This window comes from Alosa sapidissima, chromosome 6 (genome assembly GCF_018492685.1).
Source record: "Alosa sapidissima isolate fAloSap1 chromosome 6, fAloSap1.pri, whole genome shotgun sequence".
Lineage (NCBI taxonomy): Eukaryota > Metazoa > Chordata > Actinopteri > Clupeiformes > Clupeidae > Alosa > Alosa sapidissima.
This window is the reverse complement of record NC_055962.1, coordinates 12,525,695-12,550,694: the sequence shown is the minus strand read 5'-3', so window position 1 is coordinate 12,550,694 and position 25,000 is coordinate 12,525,695. Positions and strand designations below refer to the sequence as shown.

Sequence of the window (25,000 nt, the reverse complement as noted above, 5' to 3'; positions counted from 1 at the left end):
ACAAAAAAAGAAGAGAAAAAGACAGAAAAAAATATCAGAGTTAATGAGCTCTGGTATCTGTTTCCCCTGCAACAATTCGTTCAAAAATACTGTTGAACCCCCTGAACATCAATATTTGATGCAGGCGTAATTCATTACTTGTTCAAATCATGCTCATTATCTTGCTCCATGAGCCTTTTAATTTCAACCCTAAATGCCAAAACCTGCCTCGAGCAGACACGCTCCTCCTTTCAATATGGTTCTGCTCAAGGTGTCTTTCGTCCTGCCAGCGAGATATCTGCCCTTGCCACATTTGTACCGACGACAAGCTTATTTTTCCAGCCTCCAGAAAGCTGCTTTGTCACAATATCCTCTGCTAAAACTCAAAAATAGGATATGACACATGGACAGTGTGAGTTTTTATGATGACATAAAAAGCTGACTACATATAGTATGTGTTTGTGTACTTCAGTAGCTAACGCAAAAGCTGACCACATATAGTATGTGTTTGTGTACTTTAGTAGCTAACACAAAAGCTGACCACATATAGTATGTGTTTGTGTACTTCTGTAGCCAACACAAAAGCTGACCACATATACAGTAGTATGTGTTTGTGTACTTCAGTAGCTAACACAAAAGCTGACCAGTGTAAAAAGTTTGACTTAACAATCTGACTGGAGTGGAATCATGCTGCAGTTCCTTGGTTAACAGTAAACAAAATATTCTGCTTCAGTTCTTATTTGGAGCCGTAATGCCACCAGAAACTGAGAAGGTATAAAAGCATTTTTATAACCCTATATATTTAAAAGAGATAACGCTCAGTGTGACTATCACACCAGCGCAGATACGATATTTATAACAGCTCCACAAAGGAGATCATAGGGACTCTCCCAACGCCTTCTGTCTTCCCTTCCCCCTCTGTGTTTAAACTGCTAAGAGCAAACTCTCTACTACTGAATATTATCCACTTCTCTGTTTATGAGTGAGGATCAACAAGGCTTTGTTCATGAAAGGAAACTAAGCACTAAAGGGAAAGATGATGACACCTCTGACCACTGCACTGCCAGACCGCAAATCAAAGCTGTGATGGAGGCGAGGGTCTAAATCGAGTGTGTAAATGACTTTTCACTTCCAATCTTAACTTCAGAGAGCAAAGGCAACAACACCCTGTCCTCACAGTAATAAACTTTTAAGGGGGCGTAACACACACCAGATTCCAAATAGTCCAAAAGTTTTTTCTTCAAGTCCAAAAAGTATTTCAGTCTTACTTTACATATTACATTTTTCCACATGCACTTAAAATCCAAAACACATCCTCTGTATTTTAACAGCCAAACAAACGCAGCTGGATTTCCAATCTGTCTTTTATCTCTGTAATGGAACTTGTTTTATCTTATGTGTGGCTTTCACACACTCATTTTTCTGACTACTGTGTCCGTCTTCTGGCGCTTCTTAAGTTGGGGCACAAAACAGACTCAGACTTTGGACCTGCTTTGTGCTCTATATCTGCACCATCGATACACATTTCTCCCTCCAAAAAGGGAGAAATGCGTATCGAAGTTAATCATTTATTTTGAGAATGTTTTTTCTCTTATCTTGGCTTTTTACCCTGCGGGATACCACACAGCCACATAGCTTCGAAAATTCATGATTGGGTTTGTGTGAAGAAAAGAGCCAATTTTGTTTTCACTTGAAAACCAACTGAACAATGTTTAGTTATGATGGAAATGTCAACAACACTGCACAACTCAACTGCAAGCATCATATTATCCACCGGAATATAAATAACTGACAGCTACTCCAAGGTTAACAAAAAACCTGCTGCAACTGAAAAGCATTTCCCTTCAACACATAACACACTATTACCTCAGGGATTTCCGAAAATATATACCATCCCCCCCTGATGTGGTGCTGACCACACAGCTTCAGCGCTGACCAGTGGCTCGAATCTGAGAGTTTCATCGCAATCCCCTCTCAGAAAAAGAATAATACATGTCGGCTTAATGTCTAGAAAACCAAGCGTAAGGTGTAAGTGATCACAAGAGCTGCTGGTAAATCCCTGCACTGAGTCAACCATCCCCTCGTTTCCTATTTCTCTTCCTCGGCGAACCTCCTGACCTTTGTGTCCATTTGCAATCGACTCAAAAGTCACACTGATTGGAGATAGTCAGTAGCACAGAGGAAAATGGGTCTCTCCCCCCCCCCCCTATTCAGCAGAATAAGGTCTGTACTGTAGGTGTGGGAGAAGATAAGGGAACAAGGTGATGGAGAAGACTAGCGCAGAGGTCATGGCTATGGTCATCTATCTCATCCACTCAAGGTCTGCTCTTCACACAAAGGGCGTCATGAGAAGATAAGGAGCCAAGGAAATGCTCTAAAGGGATTATTTCTGCTCCTTACTGTGGATAATGTTAATGTTTAAACATAAGGGAATGAAACTCAGAGAGAGAGAGAGAGAGAGAGAGAGAGAGAGAGAGACTGTAAAAATGGCAAATGTGTTTACGCTTAATTTACCTTGACTCTGAAATTGACTCTATTCACTTGAAAAGAAGCTGTATTAGCACCAAGAGGACTGAGCAAAACAATCCAGTTATTGAATCATTCCACAGAGGAAAATCAAATGCAACTTTGATTGGGTAAAATGCATTCGGATGCTTCTTTTTCTTTTGTTTTACCTTCACTACATTTGTTTACAGCAGAAAACAAATATATACCCCTAAAGCTCAGCTGCTTTTCCCTGACACCAGTGTGGGTCATCATGCAAGTCATGCAGGACACGGTTGGTAAATTCTGGGGGGAAAAATCAAGTCAATAGTCAAGTCAACACATCCAACAACATCCAGGACCCGCCAAGCAAACAGACTCGTGGCGGTCGGCTAGTCGGGCGGTGAGGCAACGGATATTCTCAGTTAATCACCCATTTTGTCAGACAGCGCAGCACCAAAATAAATTGAATTGGGAGGCAGATTAGGGAAATGAGTCCAAGCAGCCGATCGAAACCAGGTCTTTCCACTCCTTATCAGAGCCACAGGAGAATTAGCAGCGGCTCTAGAGCCCTCTGGGCACATCGACGAGAACCGCTACGAAGCCAGGGCTGCTTCTGCATGGAGAAATAGAACATCACCTTTGAAGAGCAGCGCAGCTGTCTACCTACTATGACTACTACTTTAACATCACGCTGGGGAAGAGCATGTATCATGCAAATAGATTGTGAATGTTTTTCCACTTTGTATTAGAGGGGTTTCTGGACCACCAGTAACAGTCCTTATGGTCATCATATTGCTGCATCAGTATTGGGCTGAGGGTGTGTGTGTGTGTGGTGTGTGGTGTGTGGTGTGTGGTGTGTGTGTGTGTGTGTGTGTGGTGTGTGTGTGTGTGTGTGTGTGTGTGGTGTGTGTGTGGTGTGTGTGTGTGTGTGTGTGTGTGTGTGTGTCACAGTCTGTCTGAACACGACCAGCCTCCTCCCAATCGGAGCCAGGGCTCAGCTGGGCTTTACATCAGAGTGAGCGCTCCCTTGGGGGGCTCCGATGTTAATGCCCCTGCCTCCATCACTTTTAAGTCCTGTCTCTGGCTGGTGGAGTGGAGAGATGGATGAGGGAAAGGCAGTTGGCTGTTTCCAGAACAGCCCCCCCCCCCCCCCCCACCCCACCAACAAAACATCTCCTTTCTAAAAGAGAGGAAATGGTTCCAGGTCAAAGGTTAATATCACACACTGGTGCAGACCTCCCAGACAGCCGGAAATAAAATGCAATTGTCAAGGAAATGTCAAAACTAACAAAAAAAAAACACAATGAAATAAAACATACTTTAACAAAATGCTAGTGCGTGTGTTTGAATCAAATGGAAATGCCTAGCGATGCTGATTCAGCATTATAGACTCCCGACTGGAAAAGCAGTTTGACTATATAAATGGAAACCCACCATGATGGGGAAATGATTTAGAATGGGCAGGACGACTCTCCAGTGTAAACATTTTAACAGGTATTTGTTATTGACCGTCACAGTGTATTAGCCCAAGCCCTGGGAGAGCGGCTCATGAATACAGATACATACTGTATTCAGTCTTGCTGACTCTGGCTTGCCTGTGGGACGACTTACAAAGAGTGCAAGTCTCATCTCAAAGATGGCACATTGTCTGCGTTCTTTCATTCACTGTCCTTCACCTTCTACCTCTCTTTACATCTTTCTCTCTCTGTCCTTTCATCTTCTTCCTTTTTTTCTTTTACCACCTGCAATGTTTCCCTCCCTCTGCACCCTGCCTCCCTTTCTCTCTCTCTCTCTCTATCTTATACTTTTTCATTGTATAGAACACTATCTCTACTTCTCTCTCTTTCTATAGAGATCTCTATATAATCTCTCTCACTTATACTGTCTCTCTTCCCATAGCACTATCCCACCCCTCCTCACCTCTCTCTCTCGTCCCATAGCACTACCCCCCCCCCCCCCCCCCCCCCTCACCTCTCTCTCTCAGAGACTCTGTACAGGGCACCTTGTGGCCCCTGTGCTGGTGTAAGAGAATGGTTAATTTGCACACTAGGGTATCAGCAGGGCTCGTTAATGAGGCCTAATCAGCAGCACTTCACAGTCATTTAAAACAGCAGCTCTGTGCTACAAATCAAGACCATGGGGGAGAAAATAAATAAATAAATAAAACACTTCTGACTGTTCAGGCCTGAAAGAAAAGTTATCTGGCTGAGAAACATTTTTCTGTTTTCGTAATGGGTTTGTGCTGTTTGCTAAAGCACCTATTTCCATTTTATTTTTAGGAGCAGATATGGTGGGTATGACATGGCATGGACTGACAGTCTTTAATCATTTACGCTAGTCATGAATTATTCATGCTTTACATAATTGATTAGTTTACGTATTGAAATATTAAAAGCCCACACATTTGTTTTTGCCATCTCACAAAAGCAATAAACACTTCTTCATGACCTGCAGATTTTTTTTTTTTTTCATTTTAGTTTTCTGCCTCATAAGCTGTCTGACATAACAGTTTTTTTTCCATATATATACATCCATACATCCCATAACGGACAGAGAAAGAAAAACAAAACACGGCCAGCAGACCTAAGGGGAAATGTGTATCAAGATACGAGGTTCAACCACGAGGGAATACACCCTCATTTCCACATCCTTATGTGTATGTGTGTGTAAAAGAGAGACTGATTTTGCATGTGTATGTTTGCTGTGTGTTCACGACTGATTATGCATGTGTGTGTGTGCGCTTCTGTGAAAGAGAGTGTGTGTGAATGTGTCTGAATGTATGCATCTATGTGTATGTGACAGCTGCCAGCAAAATGAAGGTCTGAGGAAATCACAGCTCTCTCTCCTCCACCTCTCTCTCTCTCTGTGTCAGTGCAGGCATCCATATCAAAATGTGTCTCTCTTACCCTGCATTGCATAATTCAATTTCTTCCAAAGATTTAGCCAACTTGCATGATATTACAGCTGACTTGGAGACTCCCTATGCATATTAACATAGTCAAGGAGTATGATATTAAGAGACAGGCAGAAAGTAATAAAAGAGAGAGAGAGAGCGAGAGAGAGAGAGAGCAAGAGAGAGACAGAAAGAGAGACTGAGACGGAGAGAAATAGAGAGGAGATGGAGAGCTAAATCATTGAGTCTCGGTGAGTTCTTCCATCAGTACATCAAATGTCTTCTCATTTCATCACCTTAGCCAAACACCCACTCTGAAATGGTCTGTGTGATCTGGCTCAATGTGTTCGAGAGAGAGAAAAAGCAAAGCTCACTGTTGGATCCTCTTGGGATCCTGAAACAATGCTTGCTGTCTGTGCCGACCAGTGAAGTTCAAGGGCATTTTCAGTAAATAAACCCATACACTAGTAGTAGATTTGCAAGAGATCAATACTGTCCAACAAAGAATCAATAATGGGACATGGACAAGTGTAATGTGGTGTATTTTTAGTTTCTCAATATTGTAGCACTCTTCAATAGATATGTGCTACAATATGACTGCTATGCTGTTTCCAAATGCATTTAAATATGCTCTGGTTCTCCAATCTGGGTGGACGCTACAATGGTGAAAGCACAATGCTTCTGATGATGTGTAGCCTACTACACAATAAAAAAAGGTGTAATTAAGGTGTAGTTAAAAATGAACAGCTTTCCTAACTTGCCATCCTCAATGATGCCATTCTTAGGAACTAGTAAATGTCTTATTTTCCATCGTCATAATCTTTGTTTCAAGCTACAATGAATTTTCCAATCCAGAAATGTATATATGTATACATATACATATACGCAAGCATATTTACCTTGCTTTATCACACTGTTAAAACTGCATAAGCTCTGTAATCATGGGCAGATGCTTTTATAGAGCCCATGCTGTTTCCCATGCCCACTACACTAGTCTGCTATAAGGCAGTCAATCACTGAGAGGGCTGCTGAGAGCCTTGTTTCTCGATACTGGCACAGCGGGTACTGAGGATGAGTCCAGAGCTGCTGCTGCTGCTGGACATGTGCTATGACACGTGGAGCTGTAGCTGTTCCCACGGGACGGGTGTGACGGTCACTCACCGCTCACACGGTCTTCACACCACTACCACAACTGGAAGCTTCAGCAGAACGACTTCTGTTACTCTCCCTTTCTATGTCTCCCTGCATCTATCATCCTTCTTTTGCGCTGTCTCTTCATACATTCTCTATATCTTCCTCCATTTCTCTCCCTCTCTCTTTCTCTCTCTGACTATATCCTCCTCTCTCTTTATATTTCTTTAAGACCTTTCTCTGTCTCACTTTCTCTTTTCGCCGCTTTTCCATCTTAGTCATCGTCCATCTCTCTGGACTTCTCTGACCCAACACTGTGTAGAGTACAGACGAGCAGAGTGTCTCTCTTAAGTGCTCCGCATATAGGCGCCAGCATGAGTGCACCGACACGGTCTGTCACTTGCCCACACACACACACACACACACACACACACACTAGTGACGACATTTTTAGATGACAAGCATTCGATAAACAATTGATTTTACTGACAAAAATAGAGCTGAATTGTAATCGACACAGTGGCAATGGCAAATATTGACAACAATGGAATCTAATGTAATCGCATGTCGAAAGTGGAGTGCACTGCCATGTGCGCAGGCTTTTACACTCTTTTACACTCACTCTTTCACACTCACTCTTTTACACTCTTTTACTCTCACTATTTTACACTATTTTACACTCACTCTTTACACTCTTCTAGTGAAGATGAGCAGGGTGCTACTGCTGACCTGTGATGCGTAGAGTTGTGGTTGTTCCCACTGGATGGGCACACCTGTCCCACAGTCTAGTCTTTTATCAGGACACCACCCCAGCAGTGGAGAAGACAGAGCAACGTGTTTCACTCTCTTTTTTCTCCCTTTCTACGTCTAACTATCTTCTATCTTTCATTCTTTGCCACGGTTCCTGTCTCTCTGTCTGTGTATTTCTTTCTCACTCTTCCAACATTTTTCTCTCTGTCTCCCTCTTTCTCTCCCCTGTTGCCTTTAATGCTCTCTCTCTCTTTCCATCCCTGTGTCTGTCTTTTACTTCATCTATCTCTCCCTCCCTCACTCCCCCCTCTCTGTCTGTCTGCCTGCCTCTCCTCCTTATATTCTCCTCTGTTGTGTCTGCTGGGGAGATAAGCATCCCGCTGTCATCGCCTCCTCTTATGAAGAAATCCCATTGTGCTCTATTATTCATCACCTGCAGGAGGAGAATCGGCGGGGAGCCTCTCCTTCTCTGGCAGGATTCTGAAGGAGGCTCGTAGGGAGGGGTGGTGGAGGAGCAGGTGGAGGAGGAGAAGGAGGAGGAGGTGGAGGAGGAGGAGGAGGACGACGATTGCGGCAGGGAGGTAGAGACGTTCCCCGCCCGAAAAAAAAAAAAAAAAAAGCAGGCTTTCTCAGGGTTTTCTCTGAGCCCTGATTAGGTGTGCCACAGGGTGCGTGGATATTTACAGGTTTCAAACGCTTTCGCTCTGAAAACATCCTTGGCTCGGTGGAGATAGTATGACAGGAAACAAAATCCAAGAATATGCTGAGAGGGAGGTAGAGAGAGAGAGAGAGAGAGAGAGAGAGAGAGAGATAACAAACAACAAGAGATGAGAGAATGAGAGAAATAGACAGAGAGAGAGAAAGAGAGAGTAATAAACTCTGTTGTAGCTGACAAATAAGTCTTGTGATGCTGTGATATTCCCCCCAGATCCAGAGGAATAACTTTTGTTCACATGCTTTATCAAACTCAGCCAGAGACAGCAATGACAATGCAGGTACACGCAATTCCCAAAGACAGCCTAGAAAAACACAGAACAGAAAAAAGGACTGTTGGGAGAGAGAGAGAGAGAGAGAGAGAGAGAGAGAGAGAGAGAGAGAGAGAGAGAGAGAGAGAGAGAGAGAGAGAGATAAAGAGAGAGAGAGGAGAGAGAGAGGAGAGAGAGAAAGATAGAGAGAGAGAAAGAGAGAGCGAGAGAGAGAGAGAGAGCTTGGTATTTATTCTCCAGAGAGAGGGCTGGAGCGTCCGATCAAATGTGACAGGTCTCTGGCGGACGTCAGACGACATAACCTTGTTCAGGGGCTGATGATTTGCTGTATGGCTCGGAGACAATCGAGTTAAGAAATATGAGCCCTAGAAAACTGAATCAAATCAATAACTTCAAACAAAGTTTTCTCCAGCCCTCAAGCATCATGTGTTCAAAGACAAGCCACAGAATTCTGCTCCCTATACACAACCCATTCTGCACTCTAATTTCTACCCTACAGCTACCAAAACATAGGTAAGCCTCCAACTTCTCAGACTAATGATCATTCTAAGTTATGGCGATAGTTGATAAACCTGGTTTTCCTGAAGAACGCAAACACAGCATGGTGATGAAAGAAATCAACCCACATTAACTTCGTCCTTGAGCCCTCCAACTTGTCATCTGACAGGATAACATAATACAAAGATTCTCTTATTTGCTGGGTTATGCTAATCATTTATTGTGATAAGTTACTTCATTTGCTTTATTACAAATATCATATTACATCCTCTAAAATATAATCATGTTGTACTCATTATTATCTAGGAAAACTCAATTATTTTATTGCTTCAGCAAGACTTCACATCTCCCAAACTAAAAGCATAATTCCTACACCTGGCTGCACCTGTGCCTCCCTGTGCTCACTATGGGCATGTGGTTGTTCATGCTAGTCATCTCTTGTGACAACATTCAGCACTTTCTACAGCTGCATCATCCATACAGTATGGTCCCCCATTCCCCACAGCACAAACCCTGACAGAAATCAAGACAGCAAGGGAACAGACGATGGAACACGAGAGTAGAGATGTGCCATATCGTCAAAGATTCTATAGTTATCAACCGTCTCTGATATCGTATTGCAAATTTCATGGAAAATGACGGCATTCTTAGAGACTAGTACATTTCTTATTTTCCACCATTATAATCTTTGTTTCAGGATATGCATTTATCCACATTTTCCAACCCAGAAATGCATACTACAAACATATTTACATATCGTCCCTCCCCCATGATAAGAATTTGTCATTTTGCTATATTAATGGTATAGTTGATGACATGTTTACATACGTATGCCCCGCAATGTGACCGCTCTCATACAGTATAGGATGAAAACAGGCATAACAGGAGGTGACAAGACCAAAACAGGCATAACAGGAGCTTAAACTGTGGGTGTGCTGGAAGAGGAGGTAGAGAGGAGAGGTAATTGCTGATGATGGTCAGGATTAAGTTTTACTTACTTGAGTTCGCTTAAACATATCAATTATGTATAGCATGAATAATTCCATGACTACCGTAAATTATTTGCATTTGTGAGCCATGAAGATAGTGATGAATGGTCATTTATATCATTACTGTAAAAATGATCATGAAATATTGTGATACAGTTTTATGACTTAGGCTATAGTTTTGTATCACCCATCCCTACCAGAGAGGAGAGAGAAAGGGAAAGAGAGAGAGCAAGAGAGAGAGAGAGGAGAGAGATAAGGAGAGATGGAGACAGGATGGAGAGGGAGAGGGAGAGAGAGAGAGAGAGAGAGAGAGAGAGAGGATGGCCTGTCACCCAGCCATGACTGTAGCTGATGTGAATCACACTAATCACCGTGTGCAGGGCACAGGGCAGTGACCGGGGAAGGGACAGTAATCCTGGACCAGCAGCGATGGGAGGGACAGTAGGGAAGGGAGGGACAACGATTCCCTTTGTCCTTCTCCATGCCCAAGCCCTGTACACGCTCACTGTGTACATGAATGTACAGAGGGGCAGAGGGAGGGAGAGAGAGAGAGAGAGAGAGAAAGAGAGACAGAAAAAAAGTGAGTCAGAGAGCAGCCACTGTGTCTGTAGGTCATTGCTGTTCATGCATTCATTTAATCTTTACTTCTCTCATTCAGTAGTCTATGTGTTTTGCTTCCGCTGTTCACTCAAACACATTTGGTCGCTTTGATTAACCTTGCATCAATCTCGACTACCTCAGGTAACCTACCAAGGTCATCAGACAATGCCTGGCATGGGGAGTGTGTGCGTGTGTGTGTGTGTAGGTGCTTGAGGTGTGTGTGTGTGTGTGTGTGTGTGTGTGTGTGTGTGTGTGTGTGTTTGTGTTGTGGGTGCACACATGTGTGAGGCACTCCTGGTAATTGAAAGTGTGACCCTGAGTTCAGCCCCATCACTGAAAAATTATTTCTCCTTCACGTGTCATTCAAACTGCTGAGCAGCAGGAGCATCTGCTGAATGGATGCAGGTATTTTCCCTTGGTAGCTTCTACAGAAAGGCACAGCCATACAGTGTACAGTTATGAATGCTGTACACTGAATGAACAGGCATGCACACTAATGTGTTTCAATGGCAATAGTCTGCATCACTCACTGGGCGGTTATTGGTCTAGCAGGCCTGAAGTGATGGAATAGCAATCAGATAAGCCGCCTCATCCATCACTTTGGTGACGATTCCCCTTGACTGACTGACACAATTGTAAATTAGGGACAGATTCATTGGTGCCGTATTGATTTTTGGATATATATGAGAGAGATATTTGTTATGCTGGTGACCTTTAAGGTTGGCAGATACCCAGCTGGGGATATTCAGGCCCTGTATGTATACAAACTGCTGTGCCAAGGTTGTAAACAGGAGGAGATGATAACAAAACAAAGTCAATGCACTTGGCAATAGCCGCTGTCACAGTATAGTGTCACAGTACTAATACAGCAGCAGGGCTTCATACACCACCAGCCTCTGACATTACAAGGCCGTTACTGTTTGATTGCTTCACAGAGTTTCTTGGAGGCAGTGTAAATGTACTAATCGATAAAGGCGGTTAAGGTGATTAAAAAGATCACAGTAATTATTGAACACAATGCAAGACAATTAAACACAGCAGAAGACAGCTCACTGCAATGCAGCACCATAGAATAACACAGCACAATACAACATAACTAAAAGCAGTGCAATGCAACACAACACATTGAAATGCAATGCAACACAACACATCGAAATGGAATGCAACACAACTAAAACAGATCTAATCAAACAATGGATCATATGCAAGGAAGGCTCTTAAGCCAGATCATTTTTTTCCGGTGAAGTGCCGGTGAAGTGCCAGCGTTGTTGTAACGGCATCTTCTGCTATATTCTGTACCTTACATGTTCACTACAACACTGAATATCTTGTTTGCCCAATAATAACAATTTTGACAAGCGCATAAATCCTTCTACATCGTAACTTGTTGATTCAGGTGCAACGCCCAACTGGGTCCGGGTAGACACTAATTTCATTAACAATTAGCGGCAGCCACAACACACCTGGCTCCACCGGAAATAAATGAGCTCGCTTAAACCTTAAAGGTGTGACGGGAATGTTGGGAAATGAACGTTATCTGGATTCACTGAATTCAACATAGAATTTTAGAATCTTCAATTGTTGTGGTACGGAATCTTATGTTAAAATGTTCAAAAACCCACACCTTTAAGCAGAGAGGGTTAAAGCGGAGCGAGAGGCGCAAACGTTCGACAACTTCCGTGTTCGACTAATGCAAGGGGGAGGGGGGAGAATCCCCCTTTATGCAAACCAGAGTAAGCCCTCGCTGCACTGTCAATGGGAGACTTGTGGAATTTTACCAATAAATGGCTAGTAATCAAGGATCTTTGCTTTAAGGGTTAAGAGTCATCTGTGCATATGGTCCATTAAGCAACACAACGCAATACAAGGTATCACAACACAACTAAACATATCTGACCACAACGCAAAGCAACACTAACACCTTCTCTGAGATTTGGGGAGACAGAGTTATGGCTTAATATTAAAACACAATTCAGTGCAATTCAATGCAACAAATCACACTTAACCACAACTCATCTTAAGGCAACACAGCCAAAAATGTGACATTGTTGATGCAGAAGGCTGGTTTATGGATTTTGTCATCACTCATGGCAACCAGCTTGACCTTTGAAAGGGGTTGATGAGATTCGAGAAGACAGTACCAATCCTCGCCACATCTGGGCCACCACATTGCGTGCCATTTCTGTGACATTGACAGGCCTTTGCCGCCGGAAACACTACCATACTCACTTTTCGTCTTTTGGGAGTGGGTAGCACTTTTCTTTCTTGTTTTCTTTCATGCTAAAATAGGCTAAAATAGACACTTTCTTTTTCCTAGTTTCAAAATGCAAAACAAACTTAGTCAGAGCCTTATTTTTTGAAAGTCAAAACTGTTATGAATTATTCAGTGTTTCTATCAAGCAGACAATGCAGAGGAGTGATGGCTGACAAGAGAGCTGTATCTGAAGGCTGAACAGCAACACTTGCACTATTTCTCCGTCTCTGGCACACAAACACACACATGCACGCACAGAGAAAAAGGCTCACACACAGACACACACATATACAGACACAAACACAAACACACACACACACACACAGAGAGACAAAGGCTCACAGTAGCACACAGACACACACAGATACACACATACACACACACACACACACACACACACACACACACAGAGAGAGACAAAGGCTCACAGTAGCACTAGGGGTGGGCGATATGGACAAAAAATAATATCTCAATATTTTTTGTGATTTTGGCGATAACGATAATTAGTTGATATCCTTTAAAAAAAAATGTTTAAAGTCTGAGTTAATTTACAGCTCATTATTTATGAATAACATCAATACAATAATAACCAATAACCTAACTTGTGACTTTTTAACCAAATCAATCAATGCATTGTCACTCTATAACACATTTCCAATTTTACCCCCACTTGTGTGTGTGGCAATGACATGGTCTAGCCAGCTACATTAGAGAAGATGAATAGGCCTAACAGTTTCCTAAGAGAAAGTCTGAAGCTGAAGTTCCTTTCAAAAACCTTTACTTAGGATTCACTGTAATACTAAGCAGACCAACAGAGTACATCTCAGTTATTTCCTTCGATGTTTTGTTTAACAGAAATCATGTAGGCTAGCATTCCAAGTTACAGAATAGAAACTACATGTAATGCGTTAGCTTATGGCTAATGTATATGAGAAATCCCATAGAGATGCTAACGGTTAGCATAATCAATACACGTAGATATTTATAGCGAACTTCAGTCAATTTACAAAAGGGTTACATGAGAAGAGTTCTTTGTTTACAACTGACTATTAAAAAAAAGGCTAATGTTTTCTCTCCATATAATAACATGTAGGAAAAATGTGACTCTCATCAATGCTACATGAACAGAGCTCTGCACAAAATCCCAAGTACATCTTGGTCGCGACTCGCGCTACACAAAATAAACATTAGGCCTGCGTGTGACAAGGTGGACCCACTAGCCGATCATGTGACATTTGCTCTGCTGCAACCAGGGGCTTCTCTCGCATACACCTCCTGTATTTAGTGAATGTATTGGGTTTCAATGTGTGATTTTGAGTGTTTTTTCCCCATAAGTAATTTAAATACTCGATAAATGTAAATTTGCACATTGCTAAAACAACAATCACGATATTATCGCAGACGATATCGCCCACCCCTAAGTAGCACACACACATACACACACACACACACACACGAAGCCCATCCCCTACATCCCTGGTCTCTCTCCTGTTCTGTCGGTGAATATCAACTGCCCCCAGCATCAGGGATGACTGACGTGTAGACATTTGGTTTGATGTGTCGGTGTCAAAACTGCCAACTCTGAGTGCCAGGCAAGATAGCCTACCCATCTGTCCTTCACCAGACACAGACTAATTAGGCTACTTCACCGGACATTTCTTCAGACATGACAAGGATCTTCTCCCCTTCCTGGTGGGTTTCAAGCGTCTAGAAAAACACCACTTCTCTGCCTCCATCTTTTTGTGATGAATAGTTTAGTGTTTCCTCCAAACATCATAGACACTCGAAAAAGAAAACTTCATACAAAAAACTCAAAACGTACTCCGAACTATCCCATATTTAGAACCAAAATGTACATATCACGTATAACACCCCATACTCATGGACTACAAACATATAGTTATTTTAGGCTGTGCACTGTACTATTTTTAATAATAGACAATAGGTGATCATACTAATATGAAATGTCACACACACACACACACACACACACACATACACACATCTCCTGTCCCAATTCTCACTAATTTACAACAGCACTTCCTGCTCAGCACACACACACACACACACACAAACACACACACACACACGTCTCCTGTCCCTGTCCCCACTCTCACTGCTTCATTCACAACATCACTTCCCAGCCTCCCAGCCATAGCAAGACTGGGCTCTAACTTCTCATTCAGACCAGTGATATCAGCAGGAGCAAAGGCACTCGTTCATAAATTAATCCTGTGAAACCATATCCGCCCCCCCCCCCCCCCCCCCCCCCAACGCACATGATTAAATTTAATAATTCATCCGGCTAACTTCACAGACGACCTACGGCAGCTGTTTCTTTTCTATGACAGTTTTCCTCTCCTTACCCCCCCTCCCTTTATCTTTTTTTTCATCACTCTGTATGTGTCATCGGGGTTGGAGGGGTGAAAATGGGGGGGTTGGGGGGGGGGGGGGGGGGTGCGTTTGCCGCGGAGCGTCATTTCCGTGTGTGGCACTTCGGAGTGTGAGGCTGGCCGCCGGTGAGGGGTGTTATCCCAGGAGGGGGGAAGAGAGGGAAAGAGGGAACGGGGAAGAGGAGTGCGTCTCGCACATCGGAGTGACAGCGCCCGTGGCTGGGGGCTACACGCGGCCGCCCCGGACCGCTCCCGCTGTCACTAATGATGGCACTCAGGGCCTCTCGCTGTGTGACCCCTGTCTACGGCTGGCTCACGCTCACACACTTTACGCCTGCCCTGGCGCTCGCAAAGTTCGACGCACACACGTGCATGCACACACACACACACACACACACACAAGCACACACACACATCCACACAGGCACGCACACACATGCACGCACACACACAAACAAACACACATACACACAGACACACACACACATGCACACACACACAGACTTGGCCTGTGTCTTTTCCCCACTTTCCCACAAATTCACTCACACACACACACACACACACACACACACACACACACACCATGTATTCAATGGAGAACCACAGAGTGACAAAGTTAATGTTTAGGTGAAGGTGAAGGCCAAGACAAAGGAGGGTTTGGATGAAGGTCTTTCTGAGTCAGCAGATACTACATTACAAAATGAGTGCACTTTAAAAGCCTGTTCTACACTTGTCCTATTAAAGTTTTCTGCACAGTGGCATTCTATGCCTAGCTTGACTGAGTAAGGAACACAATCTACATGATAGTCTTTGTTCTTCTGTCACCGAAACAAACAACATACTGTAATAAGACGTCGAGCACTGACAGCAGAGCTCCCATCAGGACAGCAGTCATTACACTGCCTGAAAAGTGCATGCATAAATGTTTAATGCTCTTCCTTCTCCTTTTGTCCCCAAATGTGAGAAAAATCTGTTTGTCTACATGAATAATGTAGTTCTTTAAAAACCTTAAAAACAACACGATTACTGTAATGTCAAATTCGTAAAATATCTATAGGGTATTACATCCCTCTCCCTGGTGTATTATCCCTTTGTTTGAAGAAGAAAACTAACAAAATAAATAGCAAAAAAACGGTTTATTTGTAACGGCAAATAATCTACATTGCAGGTAAAGTGAGATAAATTGGATGTGACAGGATGTGAGAACTGAATGAGCACACGCTGAGCAACCAGTTCAGCGGGCATCAGTGAGTGAGAGGCGTGAGGTGTGAACCAGAACTGATCTGCATTAGGACACGTAAAGAATCAGGATGTGTGGAGAAAATGAAAGGTGCAGCACATAACATTAATGGCATCTCCATTAACAAATTATCAATTAGCTTACTTTAACTTACAAATGATGCAGAATATACATGCTACATGATGAACTCTCCAATACTTTCGTTTTCACCAACTTGCGGTGATAAAGCATCCTGAGATTGCATACTGCACCTAGACAACTGCCCTCTTGTCCAATGAATTAAACCGGGTGGTCAGAGAACAATTCTGTCGTGCTGACGTTAACATTCCCTGTAAGAACAGCAGCACTTACTTTCATGTTTGGAAGTGCCCCATGTGTGTCGCGGGACTCCCGGACTCTTGATTATAGCTCTCCCGGCAGATTTTAGTGCATCCATGCTGAAAGGTGTCCTGATGTCAGGTACAGGCTCCCACTGTGTAGCGGAAAAACGGTGGAGTACTACGCGCTGGGCGTTACTGTGATACGCTGAACTACAACCTACCTATAGAGCTGAATTCTCTGCCGTCCCCGGAATGGTACAAATACAATGATGCGCCGCACACGGGGATTTAACCCATTCGCGTCTATTAGGGCGAGCTACGGGAGGGAGGTGTGCGCATTCAACCGCCACACCCACATCCGCTGTGCGGTGATTGCAATTTGAATTGGAGGAGGGGATAAGTTCCCTATATCAAATGCCTTTGTTATGAAAATATGAATGCCTAATTATTGTGGTCTAGATCCAGGGCTTTGCTCAACTGTCTTTAGACTTGTGCAAGCTTATGTTAGGCTCGGCTTTTTTGCTAATAAAGTGCATTTGTGGGGCAAATACAAAGAAAGAAAGACAGAAAGATAGATAGGTAGAGATAGATAGTTTGACTGATTGTTTGATAGATCTATTGATAGATGAGACAATCTGTTGAATCTGATCTGAAAAAAAAAAACACTGTTGATAGCCTAATCAGTGATGAATGGCCAAATAAAGTTTGACCATGAGAGAGAACAAAAAAAGTGGAATCTCTTTATAGGGTCCCTGAAGCCATCACAAATACGCAGATATCCTTGGTGAATTTTCAATTTCCGGAAGAAAGGAAGCCAATTTATTCTGCTCTCTTCTGGTGCCCTCTGTAGGTCTTTACCAATTACTACACTAAAATCTTACATAAAATCCCGTGTCTAAATCCAACATGGGTTTTGTAATAACTTGGTAAAATAAGACACAAACCATAGCACAAATAGACAGCCATTCTGTTTATAATAAAACATACTGTGATGTAGCCTGTAGATGGTACTAGAATAAAGAATAAAACATAGGCTAACATAAGACAACAACACAGACCGTAGTGTTTCATCTTCCATGGTGGAATCTTTATTTAAGCATCAGCTTGTGTCTACCCTCTCCCCTGCCCTTCCAGTGCCACCCTTGTAGACCAGTAAAGATGTCTCCTAGGAACCTGCTGATCTTGTTTTTTTTTTTTAAAAGTCTGTTTTCTCCTCTACCATGTGTGGACTTCCTATAGCTGAGAGTGGTACGATAGCTGCAGCAGCTGGCATGCTGAAGTTTTGGTGTCTGGCCCGTGGACCTTTGGTGCCCAGATCTGAGAGGAATCGGGGGGTGGGGCGGGGTACAGCCATGTTTGATCCCCTCTCCTCGCTGGTGACGTCACTATTGCTCTACAGCAAGGCCGGCTGATTGTAAGCATGGAGATGTCAAACTGTGCCGCAGGATAGTCCGGTTTATTACAATTGCAGTCTTCATGTGAAAGGAAATGATGAAACAAAAAAAGTTCAGGCCCCATCATCCATCAATTTAGTCATACATTTACACATGTTCCGATTGGTTGACTATTTGTAAATGTGAAAATGCATGCGTCCTGCTACAGCCCTGGTCCAGGGGTCTTGGACCTTCTTAAGCCCTTCAGCTCTTATGGAAAACCATTGAATTGTATGGAGAACCCTTGCAGATAACTTTACAGCAAAATGTCAGTGAAGAACCTTCGCTAACAGAAGTGCAAAAAAGGGGTTAGTTGGAAAAGGTTCTAGACGGAGCTGTTATTTATGTTAAGGAACTAGTTAAACCTTTTCTCCTCCTGAGAATGGCAACTATAGGGTATGTTTCTCAGCCGGCATTCGCAGACACCCTTCTCCCCTCACATCAGCTGAGCTTGTAAGTGAGCCGAGGGGGAGCCGAATGGAGCATGGCACAGCAGTTTAGTGGGCCAGTGCTAAATGATGTCATTACAGTGAGAGTTCAATCATTAAATCATTAGGTGTTCTTAGGAACTAGACTTTTCGGGAGGAGAACAAAAAAGGTTCTTTGGCTCATTCCCAAATAAAAGAACCATATTAAGTTCTGCTTAGACCCACCAAGGTCATTATGTTTATGACGATGATCGGCAAAGAACCTCAATAATTGGTTCTTCAGACAACCTTTTCAATTCTGTAAATAGAGGCTAATCAGAACTGATAACATGTAAGCGGGTTCCTCTAGTGGCACACACTGAAGACAGTTCCATTTTGCAGCAGACAAAGTGACTTTTTTTTTAATGAGGTCTACACTGAATCTGGAGAAGCCCATTCTGGGGCCAGTACGTCTTCACTGTCGCAGTGGGAAGTGGGACACTGAGGCCGGAGGCCATTACGTAAGAAGGTCTTGCATAATTGAAGAGCGCACCCCATGAGAGACACCATATAGGAAACCCCCATTACAAACCCTGTGTCTTGGTAGCCTGTAGTGCCTGTAGTGTGTGGCCAAGGAAGACTTCTGCTTCTCTCACCCCTCGGCCAGGGTAAGGGTACGGCTACTGCACTGTGTCACATTTTGGCTACACACGCCCTTGGAGAGGAAATCATGCTCCTAAACTATTGGAAATGTCTCAGGAGAGGAGTTAGTCTGATGGTGCAAGGGATAAATCAGTATGGCGTCAAACTCCTAGAACACAGCTAAAAGGAATGTTAAAAACAAATAAATAATAAAAATAGAACCGCATCCGAAGAGGCAAATCTTTCATTAAATCACATTTTAAAATTAAAAAAAGAAGAGGACAGAAAACTTAGGGCTGAAGCACCCATCAAACTAGCTGACAAACATGCTCTCTGTCGTTAAGATATGAGTCTGTTTTTTTTCCGCTTGTTTTCTCTGTAATCCTCCTTATGGCATTGACAGCTGCCTCGTTTTTTTCTGTTCCATATCTTCAAGTCATTTCTCTCACTCTCTCTCTCTTTCTCTCTCTTTCTCTCTCTCTCTCGTGTCTCTTATTGTCACCCATTCCGCTTCCAGGCACAGAAAGAGTCAAGTGGCTGGGAGAAGCAGTGGGCATGGTTGAAAACAGGGGAGTGGTCAGCCAGGGAGGGACAGCGGTGATCAGACGCTGTCCGTCTCGGATGTGGGCGGGACGTCTCGTTCCCCGGCCAGTTGGGAGGCACACAGCGGCTCTTGGGATTGGTGGAGGGACTCGATGGACAGGCTCCGGCTGGAGAGCACGCTGCTGAGGCTGGATTGCCTAGCGCCGCGGGGCTGTGCCTCGATCTCCACCTGCACCTCGATATTGGTCCCCTCCCTGTGGTCACACGACAACAAGGCCAAGAGATGAGATGAGGAAGACACACACACAGGCACACAGCCATCACACTAATACTGTCTTCTTCTTCTTCTACATTACAAACATTTTGTTAAAATGACAAAGTGCATATGCATACCTTTACACAACTGCAACCATTTGATTCTATTCATTTCTCAATCCTGGTGAAACACTGTAGCTATTTGAACCCTTTAAGAATAGTTTATGTCCCTGTCGGACACAATGTCGTAGTATGGTATGTTTTAAAATAATAGTAAAGTAGAAATAGAATGAAATTTCCCTGCCTCTCCCACTCACTTCCTGCCACTCTTCACTGTCCTGTCCAGGTAAACGTAGAAAGGCAAAAAAAGAGGGGGGAGTGTAAAGTGTAAGTGAGTGTAAAGTGTAAGTGAGTGTTTTACCTCAAGGCAAACGTCTGGCTGCTACTGAAAGCACACTCTGCTTCCGGCTCCGACTGCTCATCCTCATCCTCCTCCTCGTCCTCCACTCGTTCCACGGCCACAACACAGTCGCCCGGCAAGGAGTCGTTGGGGGAATCGGGGCATGGCGTGAGAACGGCGCTGGTGCCAGGCAAGGCTACGCCGGCGACCTCCATGGCAACACTCTCCACGGCGACGCTGACTTCCTGTAAGCTGGCGTCACTGAGTGCCGGGTTGGGCTGACCAGTCCAGTGGTCACTGACTACATGAGAAAATAGAAGATCTTCAAGAGAAGTTGAAACCTCATCAGATTGGGCCACGCTGATAGCTAAGCAAATGCCACACAATATTGTCATGGTCTGATCCAAGATGGCGGCCGACTCTGACACGGTACTGTTCCGGGTGAGGCCCAGTTCCGCACCAGAGATAGCTATAATCTGGGATATTTCTACTGTAACACCCTCCCACATCCACACACACACACACACACACACACACACATATACACACACACACACATCACTATGCAAATCTAGATGACCTTGATCTATCATGTCAAATGTGTCTCACAGTAGGTAAGTAGTAAGACAATGAATTGATTGAAACTGATGAACAGCTGACCATGATGGGGTGCATCCTCACCAAATGATCTGAGCAATAGCATTTGCCATCACTTTTCATTCATTCGTACTTCTCTATGATGTTCAGTGCTCTGTCCTGACACCATTGAAATTGATGCTGTGCATACTTTGTGGAATTAGATGATGTATTGTGTTTTAACAAAGGTGTCACACTTGTTTATAACTACAAGGCCTGCTGTCTCCCCTGCCCATGCATAATGCATTATGGGTGTGGATATCTAATAGAGGGATTACAGCATGCACCAAAATAAATAAATGTTATTATATCAAATCAAGTGCCTTGGGCCTTGGTCAGGCCTAGGTCTGTACAGGTCAGATTATCTCTGTTCCTGAGATCAACAGAAAGAAAGAAAGAAGACTAGCAAAGGTTTATTCAAGGTCTGTTGTGTGTCATAAAAACCTGAATGGCTGACAGCCGAGCTATACTGGGTGTGCAATTGAAGTGTTCCATTCACACGGCTTAAAATAGTTTTAGAAGACTGGTCTGATTGTAGACGCTGCTATAAGATCTGGTGTAGCCAGTTCTATTCATTATAGTGGAAGCTAATTGTTGCAGCATACGCTGCACAAACGGAACGCTTCAGTTATGTGATCTCAGAATACCTATTGAGTGTAAATGCATTATTCTATGTAAAAAAGTACAGTATATGTTTTATGCAGGGATGTAGTGGAGGCTAAATGCAAGTACACAGTTTATCCACCTCTGAAATATCAGAAATAGAGTTTATCCACCTCTCAAAAGTGCAACTTTTAACATTAAAAAAATCACACTGTATTATCCACATTCACAATATGTACACTCGTCAACACTCTAGGAATCATTTAATACCATTGGTATTGTTAAACATTGGACAATAACCTCCACCATCATCAAACATGTTCTGAATGGCTTTTTAAAAATCCGATACCGCATGGCAGTACCTCCACCTTACTGTGATCTTACAGAATTCATAGTTCACCCACCTCTTATTTTACCACTACACCTCTGGTTTTATGTATGCATGCTTGATTTCTTTACTCAATACTCTGCTGAAGTTCTGTTAAGGCAATCTTCTCAAACTATTTCTTCATTTTATTTCTGGTACATGAGACTTCTGGCTGTCAGTTTTGTGGCCACAGTTATTTCATGTTTCTGTAGCCAAACTGCTTTCTGTTCAACTTTCTGCTGATGTTTTTTCCAGTGAATTCCCTCCAACCTCAGCCACACTGAGAACAATGTGTCTATATACTCTCTGCCAAAATCAAATTTACTTGTTCCACACTCTAAATTACAAGAATAATCTGATAATTGCATGGTATTACATTATGACCTCTTGTGGAGTCAAGCAACAGCATCCTCAGTGAGTTGAGTGAGCGACTTGCGTTTCAGTCTATGTGTTTTAGTATTTGCAATTCTGGACTAAAAACAGTGTGAAGAGGATCTCAAAACGGTGAAGAAAGAGCACTGGCATTTGGCATTCAGGTTTATTTCATACATGTGAGGTCATTTGAGACGACTAATCCTATGTATGAGTCCTGTCTTACTAGCAGATTAAGGGCCCTAATTTAATCTAATTAAATTTCATGATCCAGCTTTATGCCCCCTCTTGCCCACTGCCCACGGTCCCCTGGTGAGCGTCTGCTATGTCGGCCCTCCATCAACACTCCAGCAACTAAATCAGCTTGTTTGCCATTATTGCATAGCATACAGAGGTCAACCATCATGAGGAAAACAAGCCATTCTTCATAACAGGCTGGCTTTTTTTTCCCCGACACATAATATTGCTATTTTATTGATTTGGTCCCTTTTACAATTTCATGCATGTTTAGAAGCTTTGTGAAGATCTGACCTGAAGCACTGAAATTGAATTATTTTCATTTAACTTGAATGAATTTGTGATCTTTATTCTAAAATTCCACTATTTCTGTATTGATCGAACTGTATTTTTGTTCCTGTTTTGAAATGTACAGAAAGACTTACAGTTGGCTAAGTCCTCCAGCTGAATTTTATGCGCCTCGGGCCGTTCGCTTTGCGGTCTGCACCAACCGTTTCGACAGAGCGACATCGGCACCACGCCGTAGACATACGTCAGCATCAGCGGAACCCCCACACCTGGACACAAAAGGGCAAAGGTCGCAGAATGAGCCGAAGGGACATAACATCAGTCACACACTGCAAACAAAGGTAAATGCCAACCACTCAAACAAGAGACAGTTTATGCCAGGGGTGTCAAACTCATATTAGGCAATAGGCCAGATTTGTTGGAATGAGACCCCATGAGGGGCCATCATTGTCATGGTCATTGTCATGGTCATTATCATTTTCTGCATGGGTGTCAGAGTGTTATTTGATGATATCACTTATGGGCAAACAAGTACAAATAATGCACTGCTGTCATATACTGCTCTTTCTCTCTTGTAATGCTCTACTTCCATGTTTGTTTCCACTTCTTCCTTCCTGAGGATGGTTTGTAGTGCTACACTAGGTTTAATCAAGCCATCATATCATAGAGATATTACTTAAAACACGTTGAATATCTTTCTTTCTAATTTTCTCTTCCTACCCAAAACATCTGGGGGGCTGTATGAAACCTGCTGGCGCACCTGATCTGGCCCCCGGGCCTTATGTTTGACACCCCTGGTTTATGTAGTAATGTACATCATCAGTGACACAAACAGCATTGATTCTTAAGAGATGACAGAATCACAATACAGACTGGCACAGGGGCTGTTAAAATGTGCAATAAATCTGTCAGTGGCAGCAATAGTGTTATATAAATAAACTTTAATTGAACTTGAGTTGAATAGAACATTGTGCTCTATGTACAGGGGGATAATAAACAATCACAAACGCACAAGCGTGGACCAGCAAAGTGGCAACTTTAAGAGTGGGACACCTGTCAGTGACACCTAGTGCATTGTTCATAGACAATTGGGCAGCCGTGGCCCACTGGTTAGCACTCTGGACTTGTAACTGGAGGGTTGCCGGTTCGAGCCCCGACCAGTGGGCCACGGCTGAAGTGCCCTTGAGCAAGGCACCTAACCCCTTACTGCTCCCCGAGCGCCGCTGTGGTTGCAGGCAGCTCACTGCGCCGGGATTAGTGTGTGCTTCACCTCACTGTGTGCTGAATGTGTTTCACTAATTCATGGATTGGGTTAAATGCAGTATATATATCAAAAGAGTATATATACATACTTATACTTATATACTTATACTTAGACAGAGGTTAGTCAGGTAGCAAAACCCAAAGCACCTAAACCAGGGGTGTCAAACATAAGGCCGGGGGGCCAGATCATGTTTTGGGTAGGAAGAGAAAATTAAAGAAAAAGAAAAAAAAAGATATTCAAATCCAGTTGTCTTCAACAATGTATAATAAGCAATATCTCTATGATATGATAGATTGATTAAACCATCCTTAAGAAGGAAAAAGGAAAAAAAACTGACATGGAAGTAGGAAAACAGCGGTATATGACAGCAGTACATGATTTGTACTAGTTTGCTCATAAGTGGGTATAGTAAAGAAGTATATCATCTAACAACACTCTGATACCCATGTAGAGAAATGATAATGACCACGACAATGACAGCACCCGTGAGGTCTTATTCCAGCAAGTCTGCAACAACAATTCCAACACTGCCTGATATGAGTTTGACACCCCTGACCTAAACACAACAGTCTAAAGGGACAAATCTGCCACAAGTGACACACAAGACATGCCTCACACACAAAGCACTGTGTGGATGGCACAGACTGACACAGAGGCTATTTAAGGGCGCTGCTCTGCTCTGCAGCTGAGACGCTCACTAGGAAACAGGCGTCTGAGAGAGAGGAGAGCGATTGCTTGACAGGACACAAGGTGGCATCACAGCAAACCAACACAGCCGGAGGGAGGGAGAGAGGGAGAGAGAGACAGATGGAGAGAGAGAGAGACAGAGAGAGGGGGGAGAAAGAGGTAAAGAGAGCAAAGCAGACTGGATTGACAGGCTTGAGGAAAACCATGCAGGAAGATGGAGAGACAGAGAGAGAGAGAGATAGAGGGGAGGGGTGGAAACACAAAGAGGATGAGAGATATAGAAAGAGGGATGTTTAGTGTAGTTTGGTTTTGCAGACAGACATTGCCAACCAAGGTAAAAAGAGAA

The 25,000-nt window shown here is 43.3% G+C and overlaps 2 protein-coding genes across 5 annotated transcripts in view; both read right to left on the bottom strand.

Moving 5' to 3' along the window:
* si:dkey-71h2.2 (low density lipoprotein receptor adapter protein 1) overlaps nucleotides 1-16,827 on the bottom strand; it is a 55,892-nt gene extending 39,065 nt beyond the window's left edge. For all 3 annotated transcript variants that reach the window (XM_042096078.1, XM_042096077.1, XM_042096079.1), the window contains exon 1: nucleotides 16,552-16,827. In XM_042096078.1, the coding sequence (XP_041952012.1) occupies nucleotides 16,552-16,636 (85 nt within the window). In that variant the 5' untranslated portion in view covers nucleotides 16,637-16,827. The remainder of the gene's footprint in view (nucleotides 1-16,551) is intronic.
* Nucleotides 16,828-17,580: 753 nt separating this feature from the next.
* si:ch211-278j3.3 (E3 ubiquitin-protein ligase RNF19A) overlaps nucleotides 17,581-25,000 on the bottom strand; it is a 20,358-nt gene continuing 12,938 nt past the window's right edge. The window contains exons 7-9 of one of the 2 annotated variants that reach the window (XM_042095825.1): nucleotides 22,841-22,972; nucleotides 20,222-20,522; nucleotides 17,581-19,799 (exon numbers count right to left, since the gene is read on the bottom strand). In XM_042095825.1, the coding sequence (XP_041951759.1) occupies nucleotides 19,604-19,799; nucleotides 20,222-20,522; nucleotides 22,841-22,972 (629 nt within the window). In that variant the 3' untranslated portion in view covers nucleotides 17,581-19,603. The remainder of the gene's footprint in view (nucleotides 19,800-20,221; nucleotides 20,523-22,840; nucleotides 22,973-25,000) is intronic. The other variant, XM_042095826.1, reaches the window with a different exon arrangement.